The following is a 15,786-nucleotide window of genomic DNA, read 5'->3' on the forward strand; positions in this document are numbered from 1 at the left end:
TTATTGACATTTTTTGGAACTTAAAATAAATATTTTTCATAAGAGATGTGACTGAAAGCTCTGGAAAGCCAAATAAATGGACGTGTGATAAGTACTTTTTTTCAAACTATAAAACATTTATCTACATAGCAATATTATATATCAAGTTAAAAAATGACTAATTTAATTTTAAAAATACAACTATATTTTTCATATAAGAAAGACCAATGAAACAGTACTTGTGTGAATATTTATTCAAAAATGTGCTAATACATCTTTAAAAAAAAAGAGTCTAACCAATCATTTTTTGATTGGTTAGACTGATTTGAGAGTTATTGACTCGTTTTAATCGATTTACCAGAAAGGACAATTCATATTTAAAAACTAAGATCTTTGCCATAATATTTATGTGTATGGAATTTTCCTAATAAAATATTAAAATATTTATTTTTTGAGTGTTTATGTGATCAAGAGGATAGAAAACCATAATAAATAAATAACGTTAATAATACAGAATATGATAAATTAATCTTATGTTGAAACAACAAAATATTTGAGCACATGTTTTATTTACAAACAGAAATTTTATGATTTCTTTTCCTCTATTTTTTTTTATCAACTTGAACTCTCCTCTGAGTTTTATTTCTCTTATAAAAGCGGAAATGACAGAAATATAAAAACGCGTTTATAAAACCTGTTAGTGGAAGAAATAATCTGAGTAACACTTCCTGTTCAATAGACAATCTTTGCAGCTGTTACGTCACACCCCGCTGAGCCTGTTTTAATCCGCCTGAGTTTGTGACGTCATGTGGAGAAAAGTGGATTATAATTATTTATTAAACTGACTGTTCATAACGACACTTGTTATTGATTTGTCATCAGAAGCTGCTGACTGACTGATTGATTGATTGATTGATTGATTGATTGATTGATTGATTGATTGATTGATTGATTGATTGATTGATCAGCTCCTGTCCTCTTAACACTAATAAACTAATAGAAGTAACTATTTTATTTGTTTGGAGTATTTTTAATTATTGTTTACTGATAGTAAAATGTTTATTTTTAGTATTTTCATCAGTTATTATTACATTTCTTGTTATGTTACATTTATTTATTTGTTTTTATTATTTCTTTCTTTCTGTTGTGTTTTTTAAAATGATTTTATCCAAATAATCTATTATAAATATCCTATTAATTGACTTATTGATCCTCATAATTATGTCTGAGTTTGTATTTGATTGTAATTCTCTGATCGTCTGTTTTGTGAACTTTGATTTTTCTCGTCATAATTTATCTGATTCATTAAACGTCTGTTGTTCATGTTTTAATCTGTTCTTTGAGCTGCTTTCTTTCTGCTGTAAACGACATTTTCTGCTTAAATTAAGTTATATTTTTCATTTTTGACAGTTTTTAAGGGGGAAATTGAATTAAATTTGAGCTTCCTGGCAGAGTGGTGAGGGATGTGAAGCAGCATTCAGAGCATCTTTTTGAGCAATAAATATAATTGATAATAACTGAGCAGTTTAATAAATAAATAATTCAATGTGAACAAAAAAAAAAAGATTCCCAAACTTTACCCCCATCAGACCAGAATCAGATCAGAAGCTGCTTTAAGCTGCATCGACATTATAAAACGAGCTCAAAGCTTCCTGTTCTCTCCTCAGTGTGTCTGTGTGACTGCAGCCGTGTTGGTTTGGATGTTTATAGCTGGTTTTTCTCTGGTTCCTCAAGTATCTGTGTGTATAAATGTGCATTGTTAATGTATTATTTTATATAATTTCCCCCTCAGTTATACCAACATAAATAAAATATAATAATAAAATTCTTTACAAATGATCTTAACACAACACAGTTTAAAAAGCACAAGAAAACAGACACAAAGACACATGAAAAAATAAAAAAAGGAAAAAAAACAACAAGGAAATTCTCTCATATTTCATTTCTATCTGTGTCTCTAATCTTCTGGTTAAAATCATTTCATTGACTTAGTGAAACTCATCTATTCTATGAAAGTGAGAGTTTTATATCCAAACTCACAACTGAAACTGTCTTTTATTTTTTTCCTTTAAATTCTGTTTCATAGTTTAAGAGACAAAGTCTGAGGATCAGGAACACTTCGTCCTTCTGTAAGACTTGCTCCAACAGTACAATTCTCTTTATTTTTATTATTTTTATTTCCAACATGAATAATTTCTGAATGAATCCTTTTTAATTCACTACTTACATTTCTTATGCTTGATGTTTTCATGTCTCCTTTTTAAATGTAAAGCACACTGAGTTTAATGAAATGTGTTGTATAATTAATAAAGCTGCTTTTGGCTGCTGGTCAAACATTCAGCAGGTCGGTTTGTTTGGAGGATTTAGACTCAGATTATTGTAAATTACAGAAAAAGACTCTGCAGTGTCATAAACCCCCTCCAACATATATATCATATACAGTATATATTATATGTTACCTATTACATGTATTATCATCACACTCACACTTTTCTGTCACTTTATTCCAGTCAATAGCAGCTGATCAACAGCATCACCTGCTGGTCCATACATGGGATTTCATAACAATCTAAATATACACGAAACATAAGTTATCATCACTAATATAAGATAGAAATTCACCAATAAAATATGTAAAATATATTCTAAGAGAAAAGAGCTGTTACCAGTTTTAATGGAAGACAGTCCAATGTACAAAATATTGACCAGGAATGTGAAAAAAAAAGAATAATAATAATAAAACAAAATTTGTGTTAATGTCAATTTCCCAGCAGATAAAATAGAAGGTATGATTTACTGCATGTTATATCAGATTTTGTCATGTACATCTTTTTTAGTAAAAGCTTTTGGGACGATGTGACTGAGATAAAACTTTATTGATCTTTTATCATTTCAGCAGCAGAAGAAACAGAACAAAGAGGTTCTAATCTATTACTGTATTATTATTATATTATAGGATACAGATAAATAATAATAATAATAATAATAATATATGGTAACAACTAGAAGAAGTCACTTTTGGTTACTTTGTTATTATTATTATTATTATTATACTCCGGCTGCATAAGGCAAGATTACTTAATTAGGTACCAATTACGTTTTATTTTTTTTTTTCCTTTTCCTTTTATCCTTGAACATTATAATAGTACAAATCACCAATAATTTGTTGCTGGATATTTTTTTTACAATGTCATTGTTTGTATGTTGTTAATAAAGCTTTTTCTTTTTTTTAAAAAACAAAACGTCTACTTTGCGTGTTGCGTGCCTGTGACGTACCAGGAAGTGTTTAAACGGCAGCTGCAGCTAGCAGCGGCTAACAGCTAACAGCAGCAGCCTGCAGCTCCGGACAGACAGACAGACAGACAGACAGAAAGACAGACAGGTAAGACAGTACAACCTTCACCTGGAGGAGGTTTACTCTTTACAGGAAATAAACCAACAAACAAGAGAAGAAGAAGAGAGTTTAATAACCGGAAAATGAGCGAGTTAGCTTCATTAGCTGTTAGCTGCTCCAGGTGTTTGTTTCTCCATCATCTGTCAGCCAGGTGAACCACAGACAGAAACAACAACTCATAGACATGTGAAATGTGACCCCGACTACACACTGCTTTTTGTAAGACGTCAAAAGACAAAAAGGTTGGAAACCACTGGTTTCATCTTTAACAATGTGTTGTATTTTAAAAGCTTGTTATATTATCCATTGTGTCAAATCTTCATCTGAAAAGTAACTAAAGCTGTCAAATAAATGTAGTGGAGTAGAAAGTACAATATTTCCCTCTGAAATGTAGAAAGTAGCATCACATGGAAATACTCAAGTAAAGTACAAATACCTCAATATTGCCTAAGTACAGTACTTCAGTGAATGTAGTTAGTTACTTTCCATCACCGTCAGTTTCAACATTATAAAACTGTGGTTGTAATAATCCTGTCAGAGAATCAATATAACATGAAACATGTTTCAGTATCAGCAGCTCAGTTTAAACTTTCAGTCTGTCTGATAAAATCTTACAAAGTATTTTATAATTGATACAGTTAGAGCTGCAACTAATTATTTATTACTATTTATTTTCATTATCAAGTAATTTGTTGATAATTTTCTGGATTAATCGATTAGTTGTTTGATTTATAAAATGTCAGAAAATGGTGAAAAATGTTGATCAGTGTTTCCCAAAGACGACGTCCTCAAATGTCTGATTTTATCCACAAAGATCTTCAGTTTACTGTCACAGAGACTGAAGAAACCAGAAAATATTCACATTTAAGTAGCTGGAATCAGAGAATTTGGGCTTTTTTTTTCCGAAAAATGACTCAAAGCGATTAATTGATTATCAAAATAGTTGGAGATTTAAGAGTTGGCGACTGATCGTTGATGCTGATGATACAGAGACGAACAGCTGGTGTTCAGTTTCTAAACAGCAGCAGGAGGATGTGATGCTCCACAGACTCTTACATCACCTCTAATAAATACAACCTGATCAATAAATCCACCAGGACAATATCTACATCTATCTATCTAATATAATATAATATAATATAATATAATATAATATACTGTAGTGTTTGTAATATTTTTCCCCTCTCATGTATGTTAATGTAGTGGACAAAATATCAGAAACACTTTTTAATAAAATGCACATTAAAACTAATAAACACAAAGCAGAATCATCGACTTTCTGACGTCAACAAAAACTGAAAATTCTAATAATAATTTAATGAAGTGATCACTGAAGAGTTCAGTCAAGACCCGCTGTATGTGAAAAGAACTGAATTGATTGTATCAATATATAGATATAATATCGGTATCAGTTGATGAATGAGAGGATGTTGAAGTACAGAAATGTCACAGAGATGTTTATTATTCATCTGTAAACTTCCTGTCAGCACATCTGCTGGTCACAACTAGTGATGCTGTTATTAGTCTTTGGATCCGTTTCTAATCAAACTCTTCATGATGAAGGATCATGTGACCCAGTGCAGCGCTGTGACTAACCGACGTGTTTTTAATAAGATACATCAGCTTTGATACAAACATAAGACTTGTTAGTAGATCAGTTCATTGTTGGTTTGGATCCAAACATGAAGACAAACATAGAAAATCATCAGAATTATAGTTTATTTACAGTGAATGAAATAATCGTGTCTTCGTCCCCGGCAGCGTCTCGGCGTCTGTGGATGGAAGTGTTGAGCTCAGCGATGGGACCGGAGAGAGTCTTACCGAGCTCTGAGGACGAGGACGAGCGTCCGGCTGACGGAGAGATGCTGCCGGTGGGGGCGGTGTGGAGCGGGGGGGGAGGGAGGGGGTGAGGAGGAGGAGGAGGAGGAAGAGGAAGAGGGGGCGGAGATGGAGCTGGATGGAGAGGAAGAGGAGGAGGAGGAGGAGGTGAACAGTGGAGGATATTATTACCAACCTCTGAACCAGGAGCCCGACGGCCTGAATGCCTCCGCACCCCCGCCGGAGGAGGAGGAGGAGGAGGAAGAGGAGGAAGAAGAGCGGGGGCAGGCGCCCTCACACGCTGAGCAGCTGCAGCAGGTGCAGCAGAGGATAGAGGTGAGATCTGCCCGGCAACAGCTGACTCACTAAATAACACGAACACCTCAGGACACACTGAACAGGTTTAGTGATTAATCTTGTCTTTCTTCCATTTATTTGGAGTGTTTCCAGTGTAGTCCAGTCAACAGAACCAGTCAAAAGTTTGGACACACCTTCCTATTCCCAGAATGAGAAAGTGTGTCCAAACTTTCGACGTCTGTACATGTTTAGTAACTAACAGATGGCATCTGGTTTACACTCATAGACGGAGTCGAGAAGGGAAACGAGTCAGAGTTACAGGAAATTATATTTCTGAGCTGTAGATACTGATATAAATGTGCTCTGGGATATTAAATTAACCAGTTTTTGTCAGCGTAGTGCAAGCAAGAAGCTCCGGGTCTGAAAAGTGAAGCCAGTGCGGAAGTGACTGAAACCTGCATTCTCTGTAACGGCCAGCAGGGGGCGACGCCACTGGCTCCAAAAAGAAGTCCGATTATATGGAAGTCTATGAGAAACTGACCCCACTGCTCATTGATTTATTACCTCAGTAAACTGTTTCTTAATGAGTTTATGGTCTCAATCACTAGTTTCAAGTCTTCTTCAATACAGCCTGATGTTCATTTAGTAAACTATGGTCCCATTTACAGTAAAATAGACGATAAAGCAGCGTATGCTATAGGGCTAGTCACTACCATGGCAGTGAATGAAGGGCTGTAGTTGGACCCTGGGGAGCTCCTCCCAGCTCCACGCTCTCCTCTAAATATGGTCACTTCTGCCTCCAAAAATTCAAGATGGCGACAATCAAAACGCCAAACTCGAGGCTCAAAACAGGAGTCCACAAACCAAAGAGTGACGTCACAGTGACTACGTCCGTTATTTTTATACAGTCTATGGTGTACAGATCCTATAATGATGTGATTCTTCATTTGGACTGTGTATTAAAAGCATCATCCATAATAGATGGAGGGAACATACAATGTCTGTCAGCTGGAGCTACAGGAGACGATTCATGAAATGATTCAATATTTTGACTGAATGCTTATCGAGTGAGTTTGAGGTATAACTGGATTCGGGCTGCAGAAGCGGATAGTTAGCTACGTGTAATCCAAATCCCTAAATATTTAAAATATTTTGGACTAATCTTAAAGGAATCTGAAATAAACAGCTACTATTTCACTTCTTTGAAGGTTAACTTTGTAGTTGGATATTTCACTAAAGTCCAGGAGGTTTGGGAATCTATGTACAGATACAAATAACAGCATGTCATCAGCATACAGTGAGACCCTCCCACCGTGAAAAAAGGTGTTTTTGTCCCAGTCAGATTAAAGCTGAATAAATATATTTAAAATGTAATGTAGCCTGATACTCAGTCAGATTCCAGCACTTTATCAGCCATTAAAGAAATCCAGGTCTGTTAATGAATTAATGATCAAAACACATTAATGTTTCTACCTCCATCGGAGTAGTATGGACGCTCTAGTATCGCAGCTGCGTTGATGGTGGCTTTTTCCCTTTTGTATTTCTGTTATTTGTCTTTGTTGCTCTATTCTGTTCACACAGCATCTATTTCCTGTCTGTCCGTCCTGCAGAGGGATCCTCCTCTGTTGCTCTTCCTGAGCTTTCTAACAGTTTTTCCCTGTTTAAAGGGTTTTTAGGGAGTTGTTCCTTATCTGAATCAAGGGTCTGAGGACAGAGGATGTTGTATTGCTGTACAGACCGTAAAGCCCCCTGAGGCTAATTTGGCTATACAAATAAAACTGACTTGACTTTTTTTATTCGCCATTGATTGAACTCTGATCAGTTCTAGAGCTGAAAGAGTTCAGAGTGAAAGTCAGAGTTTGTTAAACCTGCTCTGAAGTGTGTTTAAGGGTTAAAGTTGTTCGAGTAAAACCTCCAAATGTCTTCTGGTGAAAATGAAATATTTAAATGTTTCAGTCTGTTGTTGTTCGGATGAAATGAGACGTTAAAAGACGTCTGTTTGGACTCATTAATGGATGAAACAGTAGCTGTCAGTCTCACCTGTCTCTCACCTGCAGGTGATGGGGCTGCACCTTCCTGAAGCTCCGCCTCCTGACAGTGACGAGGAGGAGGACCCTGAGGGGGCGGCGGCCCAGAGGAGCCACGCCTCCATCCCTATGGACGCAGGTCAGACCTCCATCTGTCCTCCACCTGTCCTCATGTCCTCCACCTGTCCCCTTGTCCTCCACCTGTCCCCTTGTCCTCTACCTGTCCTCATGTCCTCCACCTGTCTTCATGTCCTCCACCTGTCCTCATGTCCTCCACCTGTACCCTTGTCCTCTACCTGTCCTCTTCATGTCCTCTACCTGTCCTCATGTCCTCCACCTGTCCTCATGTCCTCCACCTGTACCCTTGTCCTCTACCTGTCCTCTTCATGTCCTCCACCTGTCCTCATGTCCTCCACCTGTACCCTTGTCCTCTACCTGTCCTCCACCTGTACCCTTGTCCTCCACCTGTCCTCATGTCCTCCACCTGTCCTCGTGTCCTCTACCTGTCCTCCACCTGTACCCTTGTCCTCTACCTGTCCTCTTCATGTCCTCCACCTGTCCTCATGTCCTCCACCTGTCCCCTTGTCCTCTACCTGTCCTCTTCATGTCCTCCACCTGTCCTCATGTCCTCCACCTGTCCTCATGTCCTCCACCTGTACCCTTGTCCTCTACCTGTCCTCCACCTGTACCCTTGTCCTCTACCTGTCCTCATGTCCTCCACCTGTCCCCTTGTCCTCTACCTGTCCTCCTCATGTCCTCATGTCCTCCACCTGTCCTCTACCTGTCCTCATGTCCTTCTCATGTCCTCCTCATGTCCTCTACCTGTCCTCCTCATGTCTTCATGTCCTCCACCTGTCCTCCTCATGTCCGTCTGTCAACATGTTTGTCTTTAATCATTACCAGAAGACACCACAACTGTAAACCATTAATTTATCATGTGAGAACTTCCTGTCTGTTGACATCACTTCCTGTGTCCCTGCAGACCACGTGGAGCTGGTAAAGAGGACGATGGCGGCCGTGGCGTTACCGTCTCTTGGCGTGCCGGCGTGGGCCAAGGAGATCTCAGACGACCAGTGGAAGGACGTGGTCGAAAACGCGATGCAGAGCCGGCAGAGCGCCGCCGCCCTGCGGCTCAACCGCAGGAACAACATCAACTGACCCTGAACACAGCACGGACACTTCAGGGACACAGACGCAGTGTGGGAAATGACAGACAGCGGGAGGGTCGACTCTTTCTGTCTGAAGCGAACCAACACGTTTCCATAGTTACATTAAAATTAAACTTTAATGTGAATTTGAAGGAAGCTGCTCAAAACTGAGAAAGTTTATTTTCTCAAACTCACCGCCGACTCCTTTAACCCTTTACTGCTTTAGCACAAAGTTAATCAGACTTAAAATAAAAGATTCATTATTTCCCAGCAGACATTACATTTTTTATTTTGTGTGAAAAAAAAAAATCTGCTTCTTAATCTGAATAAATCAAATCGTCTAAAAGTTTTGTAAAATGCATGAAAGCTGAAAACAGACCTGTTGATCTGAGCTCATGATGTTTTGGAGACTTTACTGAAACATCTGAGCTGCTAATAATAATCAAATACTCTGCTGATTTTTTTTTTTTTTTTACGTAATAAAATATCAAAATGTAACAGTTCCTTAATTTTATGATAATTTCCTGGAAATTTTGGGTATTTCAGGGTTAATTTTTAGGACATTTTACAGAGTCATGAAGGGAAAAAAGGGTCAAGTTGGGTTATTAATTAAGTGCCCGCTCATTATATTCGGGTTGTTAATTTGAAAAAAAAAACGAATAAATTAGATTTTATTTAGTTTTCAGTGTGCAGTTTTTTGTGTCAAATTAAATATTTGATTCTTTCTTAAAAACTCTGTAATGAGCACATTTCTACCACCTTTACTACCAAATAACAAAACCCTTTCAAATAAACTACATATGAATCCAAAAATTAATTTGTATCAAAATGTTTTGCAAAATGTCCTGAAAATTGACTGTTAAATATGAAAATGTCCAGGAAATTAGAGTAAAATAATGGGACCTGAATAATAAAAAAGTGTTACCCATGAAAGAAGAGAGTAGTTTAAATAGTCCGAGGTGTCGCCTGTTTAGAAGAACATTCTGAGTAAATAATCACTTTTAGCCAAAAACATGGAGATGAGTGTTTTTTTTTCAGCCCTGAGTACTGTCTGCAGGCTGCTTAAAACACCTCCAGCAGTCTGTAGCCTGAGAGGCAAAATCCAGGGCAAAGAGGAGTGTAGACTTCAGTCTGAACATAAACCTGAAGCTATAAAAAGTCAGGAGAACGTGAAACGACATCCCAACAGAGACGTGAGACGTTCACTACACGTTAAGACGACACGTTTCTCTCGTCTCTACATGAATCAGCTCCGTCCTCCCTCTCTCCGTTCATACCGACGTGTGATGTGAAGTCGTTTTTTTTTTCCCACTTTGTCATTAAAATGAGACGAGATCTTAACGATAAAGCAGATTAGCTGGATTATAAATAACTGACTGAAATCACTTTATACCAGATTCAGTGTAAAATATAAAAGTTGTGACCTGGACTCAAAAACTGGAACTTAATCTGTTAAATTATTCAGTTATCACAAGAAAAAGACTTTGTCATCTGCAGAAAATCCACCTGTGATCTTGATTGAACATGTTTACAACTAGAGCTGCAACTATTTTAAACGATAATTCTGCTGATTTTATATTTTTCTCTTTATGTTTCAAACCAACAGTGAACTGATCTACTGACCAGTACTGTGTTTGTATCAAAGCTGATATATCTGATTAAAAACCACGTCAGTGAGTCACATCGCTGCACTGGGTCACATGATCCTTCATCATGAAGAGTTTGGTCACGTTAGTTTGTTTAGAAACGGCTCCAAAGACTAATAACAGCATCACGTTTTCAGTCTCCAGAGAGTAGTTCTGTGTAAGACAGACGCCACTCAGCTTGTTTATAGCTTCACTAGCTTGTTGTGCTACATATCACAACCTCTGGACTTTGTATTTCATTATAAAATCCTCAGAGAACTTTAGTTTAAAGTCAAGAGAATTAATGTCTGACACAGAACTTCTCTCCAGAGACTTAAGACATGAACATTTTTCAAACAAAAAATCTTTCCAGCTTCTCAGTTTTGATAATTTTCTCCTTTTTGTTCCATCTCATGTGACAGTAAACTGAATATTTTGGAGTTTCTCTGTTTGTTGGACGAAAACTCAAAGATGAAACTGATTTTGTTTTTCTGGCATTTTAAGTCCCAAATGTTTGATGGTGAAAATAATCTCCCAGTGAATCAATAAATAATTGTTATTGCAGCTCTGATTATAAATATTAATTGCTTCTGTAGAAATGAAGGAAACATTTAGAAACATCCTGTTTGGATTTTTCATGTTTAGAAGAAAGTCACATTCCACCTGAAAGCCTTTTAATGAACTGTTTGTTTTAATGATCGCTTCAGTGTTTTGATTAATCTGATTGTGTGTGTGTGTGTGTGTGTGTGTGTGTGTAAAACACAGAAACTCTATAATTGTCAAACATGTCCACTTTATTTCTTTTTATTTTGTTCTGTACATACATGAACATCTGTACAAAATTGGACTTTCATACTATGTAATACTCTAATTAAAGTACAACATATGTACAGGATGACGGGAAGCAGCGTTCAGATTTTAGAGTTTATTTTTTAAATGTTTCGTATTTGTGTCGTCTATCGAGTCTCTCGCTGCTGGACAAAAAAAATCTAGTAAAATGTTCAGTGACAGTTTGGGAATTTGAGGACTTTAAATGTTATAATTAAGACATTTTTTTCGTCGGATTTGGTTCAGCAGCCGAACAGTTTGTGCACATTTCAGACTGAAATCTGCTCCGATCAGATCTTCAGTCTCGAGACACTAAAATGACACTAAAAGAGACAAGTTTCCTCTTCCTGTTGGTAGCACACTGAGACGTGAGCAGCTCTCCCGCCTTCGTTAGCAGTCGGGGGTTCGTTAAGCTACTTGAACAGGAGAGTTTCATGTCGATCCAAACTGTAGAACTGAGAGTCGCTGACGTCGTTCATCAGAAACACTCACAGATGAAACATCTCCTCAAACATCTGAGAGGAACATGAACGTCTCACCGCTGCTCTTATTAATATCTTATTAATTACATTAATATAAAATCCAACATTAAACATATTCTGGAGGTTTCAGCTCTGTCAGAGTTCAGGTTTGTTAGTTTTCAGCTGTTTAAATGTCTTACAGCTCGTAGAGGTTTGGCGGCCATTTTGTCCAGCAGCGAGCAATGTGGGGGGGGGGGGGCGGGGCTATCCCACCTTTGGAATGGTCACATGACAGCGAGTAGAGGACCACGTGCAACAAGCAACGACTGCAACAAAAAACCAGCTGACGAGAACGAAATAATTAAAAAGATTGTTGAGGGGGGAGGAGGGGGCGTGGTCTAAAGAGGGAGTGGCCTAAACGAGGAGGCGTGGCCTAAATGATGGGGCGTGGCCATCAGTCGATATACGTGACAATATACAGTACAACAATAACTGCAGGCAGAACCGTCTGAAGAATAAAGACATATTTTTCTTTTCATATATTTTGTTTCATCTTCTGGATTGTTTCTGCGCACGGAGACCGTTTCACTTTAAAGAATATTGCTTAGGCGCTTCGAGAACACAAAAATACAACAACAGGTGGAAGTGGAGCGGCGAGCGCAGGCGAGGTTAAAGGTCGCAGGAAGTAAATTATTTTGTTAAAGAGAAGCTTCGTTAATTAAAAGAAAAACAGGAGACGACAGACGGAGATGAAATAATTATTTACTCGTTGCAGTTTTCATTTGATGATTTTCTTCATGTGCTCACAACACTTTATGGAACCAACTGTCACTTTTTCATCAAAACGTTTGTTTCTCGACTCTTAAAGAACTTTTTGTGCCACAAAAAAACCTTTCAGAGCAGACGGCTGTTTCTTTAAAAAAAAAAAAGAGATCACAGATGTTTTGTCAGAATTACACATCAGGTCTAAAAATCGCCCACAAAACTCAGGAAAAACCCACTTTAGTGACTTTTATCATGAGTTTCTCTTTAAAATTATTCTACTTTTTTTGTCTTGAAATACATGAATATTCATCAAATGTTCCCCTTGTGAAGAATTAAGCTTGAACATCGAGTTTTCTGAGTAAAAACGCACTTTGACATTTATTGTTTGATCCACTTAAATACACAAAACTGGACTTTAGGAGCGACTCTGATCAGCAGATTCATCCTGAAACGATTCTCTCTTCTATATTTTCTCTTTATGCTACAAACTTTTTTTGTGACACAAAACAAAACAAATCCGATGCTCTTGTAAACAGAACCGACAGCAGAGGATCATGGGAATCTGAGTGTGCAGGGAGCAGAAGAAGAACAGACAGGATGGAGTTTAAACTGCAGCTCAAATCAACTTTTCCATCATTCAGAAACTTGTTTTACTGGCGGTTTTCTGATTTCGAACCATCGGCTGCATCGTGCAGATTGTTTAAACTTCCTGTTTATCTGGTTCTTCTGAGACGGGTTTGTTCACTCCTCCCACCGTGTTTTCTGCATCATCAGGTGCTAAAATAAAGTCAGAAACTGTTTTTTAAAATACTAAAATGATGGTAAACGTCAGTTAGTTTGGTTCAGCAGCCGGACAGGTCGGCACCGACTCTGTTCATCCACACCGACTCAGACCTCCAGCAGGATCATCTCAGTCCTGATCTGTTCACTGATGTGTTCACTGTTCCTGACGACTGCGTTCATTTACAGGTGAGTCTACAGGAAACAGCAGAGCAGGTGATGAGTTATTGTTCCTCCTCAGCTGTGAGAACATTAATATGTTTTATTGATCGCTGCGTCCCAGAGCAGGTTCAGGTCTGTGGCGGCTTCAGGAGTTCTGTCAGTGGACCCCCCTACACCTTCAGACTTCCTTACCTCCTCCTTTCCTTTCACCCCAATGGGAAACCTGTGCCGCCGCACCGTCCATGGGACTCCCGTTAGTAAATTTCTGAATGGGGCGAAGATCTGGCTCTCGCTGACCCCCCCTGAGGACGTGGGGCTTTAGGGTTCACTTTTCTGAGTCCAGCACAAGATTCTGTATCAATTAATCATTTTATTTTCTATTACCTCTTTCTTAAATACTAAGAAGGTGATTGATTAATAGAAAAATTTAACTTTGTACTTCTGATTTTTAATTTATAAGCTAGAATTTGCACCATTGGTGCTGCAATGAAATGAAACCGAGTACTTTTATACTCCAGTAGTGCACTGACGTACATATGAGCTGCTTTATATGAGGGAACTTTTTTACTGCAACACATTTATCTTGTAAACTGAAGATCTTTGTGGAAACACTGATCAACATTTTATGGACCAAACAACTAAAACTATTAATCAAGAAAATAATCAATAGTTAATTGATAATGAAAATAATCATTAGAAGCAGATTTTACTTGTGATACTTTAAGTACATTTTGCAGCTTCTGTTCTTTCACTGGTAAGATTTTGAATGTAGAATATTTTATACTTTGGTATTTTTACTTTTACTGTAGTAGAAGATCTCAGTACTTCTTCACTGCTGCTATCCCATAATGCAATGTGCAGAGTGAGGGCTAAACTGTACGTGCAGAGAGCAGCTCTGCGTCTGTTTTGTGTCTTTTCTGATCGTTATGATTCGTCTGTTGTTTACAGACGGTAAAATAAGATTCAAGATTTAGTTTATTGTCATTTTCTTGTGTATTTAAATCCACGAAAAACTAAATACTGTTCAGAAAACAGAAAGATGTTCTGTATCTCTAAAGATTCCCTTTAGAAAACGGTGAAAACATAAATCCCAAGAGACAAAAGTTCATAAATTCTACTTTAGTGTCGTATTTAGTTTGTAGTGTTAATCTGGGACGCAGCGACCGCCTTCTGTAGCCTGATGATGTCACAGTGATGTCATCAGGGGGAGTCATGGCTGTTCACCTGCAGGGAGGCTATCCAGCTGCATTATGGGAAATGTAGGATAAAGTCAGGATTCAGTTTATCTTTAATCACACGTTCAGGTCGAAACACGTCACGTCTGACTGGAGACGTTAAAGAAGCAGCCCGTCGGTGTGGATGGATGCGATCTGTCTGGATTCTGAAGCTTCTACGTTGCATAATGTTTTCTTCCGGAGCTCCTGAACCTCTCATGGAGGAGTTGTGTGTTTGACCTTTGACCTGATGAGTGACAGCTACATCTCTACTCGTCCTACGGTTCGTCGTACAGACGGAACATCAACATTCAGGTCGAAGGGGTTTTTTTTTTTAGTGCTTTCAGTCGACAGAATAACAACACTGAACCGGTGTTCGTTTCTCATGCGAACGACGTCCCTGATTGGTTTAAAATCTGATTGGACGACGAGGTGTCGTAACGCGGCGCCGTCGGCGACGGACAGACAGACAGCAGGAAGCTGCTCCTGCTGCTGGAAACTTTCAGTCCTCCCGGTTCTGCTGGATGCTGATTGGACGTCTACATTCACTGTGTCTCCTCCTCCTCACCATCATCATCATCATCATCATCATCATCACCATCATCATCATCATCATCATCATCATCATCATCATCATCATCAGTCCGTCTAAAGCTGCTTCAGACCGCCACAGATCCAGGCTGAGAGATGATTGGTCGGGTCAGGTCTGTAACAGCAAGTCAGTGAACTCATCAGTGCTGCGTTCAGGTGTAACGGGACACAGGTGAGATGTTGTCGTTTGATGTTTTTTCACCGCAGGAACTTAACGACCTGTGAGCTGAACTTTACGGAGCTGAGAGACTTTGGTTCAACGTTCTTTACAAACTAAAACGCTTCAGAGACACGATATTAAAACGTCTGTTTGTTGGACTGAAGCTGATTTTAATTTTCTGCAGGTTCATCGAGTTAAATGTCAAACCAGAGTGAAGTTTAACACCTGTTTCATCGTCATATCACAGGTGACAGGAAACACTTTAGTTTCTGTTTAAGACCTCCTGCAGATACTCTGATGTTTATGTGTCACGCTACCAGCAGCAGTTTAACAGAATGCGATGGTGTGTCTGGGTTTACTGGGAACTGTGGTTAAACTTCTCTCCAACACTGAGCACACAGTCGGACTAATAGCAGCAAAAAACACACGTCAGACATTCAGAATCTCGTCTGTACACTGAAACAAACTTTCTTGCAGCGTTTATCTAAACACACACTGTGCAGACGAGCTGTTTCCAACAACAAACTGCAAAAAGAT

The 15,786-nt window shown here is 38.4% G+C and overlaps 1 protein-coding gene across 1 annotated transcript; it reads left to right on the forward strand.

Annotated features, from left to right (window-relative positions):
- Window positions 1-3,226: 3,226 nt before the first annotated feature.
- On the forward strand, window positions 3,227-15,655 carry mea1 (male-enhanced antigen 1). Its single transcript, XM_044372277.1, has 5 exons — window positions 3,227-3,361; window positions 5,135-5,267; window positions 5,305-5,527; window positions 7,546-7,654; window positions 8,498-15,655. Exons 2-5 carry the CDS (start codon window positions 5,152-5,154, stop codon window positions 8,671-8,673), a joined length of 624 nt encoding a protein of 207 aa, XP_044228212.1. The 5' UTR covers window positions 3,227-3,361; window positions 5,135-5,151; the 3' UTR covers window positions 8,674-15,655.
- Window positions 15,656-15,786: the final 131 nt, after the last annotated feature.

This window comes from Thunnus albacares, chromosome 14 (assembly GCF_914725855.1).
Source record: "Thunnus albacares chromosome 14, fThuAlb1.1, whole genome shotgun sequence".
NCBI classification, from domain to species: Eukaryota; Metazoa; Chordata; class Actinopteri; order Scombriformes; family Scombridae; genus Thunnus; species Thunnus albacares.

Bases quoted from the DNA above. Each gene is read 5' to 3' on its own strand.
- mea1 (XM_044372277.1), top strand. From the start codon at position 5,152: ATGGAAGTGTTGAGCTCAGCGATGGGACCGGAGAGAGTCTTACCGAGC. The intron at 5,528-7,545 runs GTGAGATCTGCC...TCTCACCTGCAG, and splicing joins AGGTGCAGCAGAGGATAGAG to GTGATGGGGCTGCACCTTCC. The intron at 7,655-8,497 runs GTCAGACCTCCA...GTGTCCCTGCAG, and splicing joins CTCCATCCCTATGGACGCAG to ACCACGTGGAGCTGGTAAAG.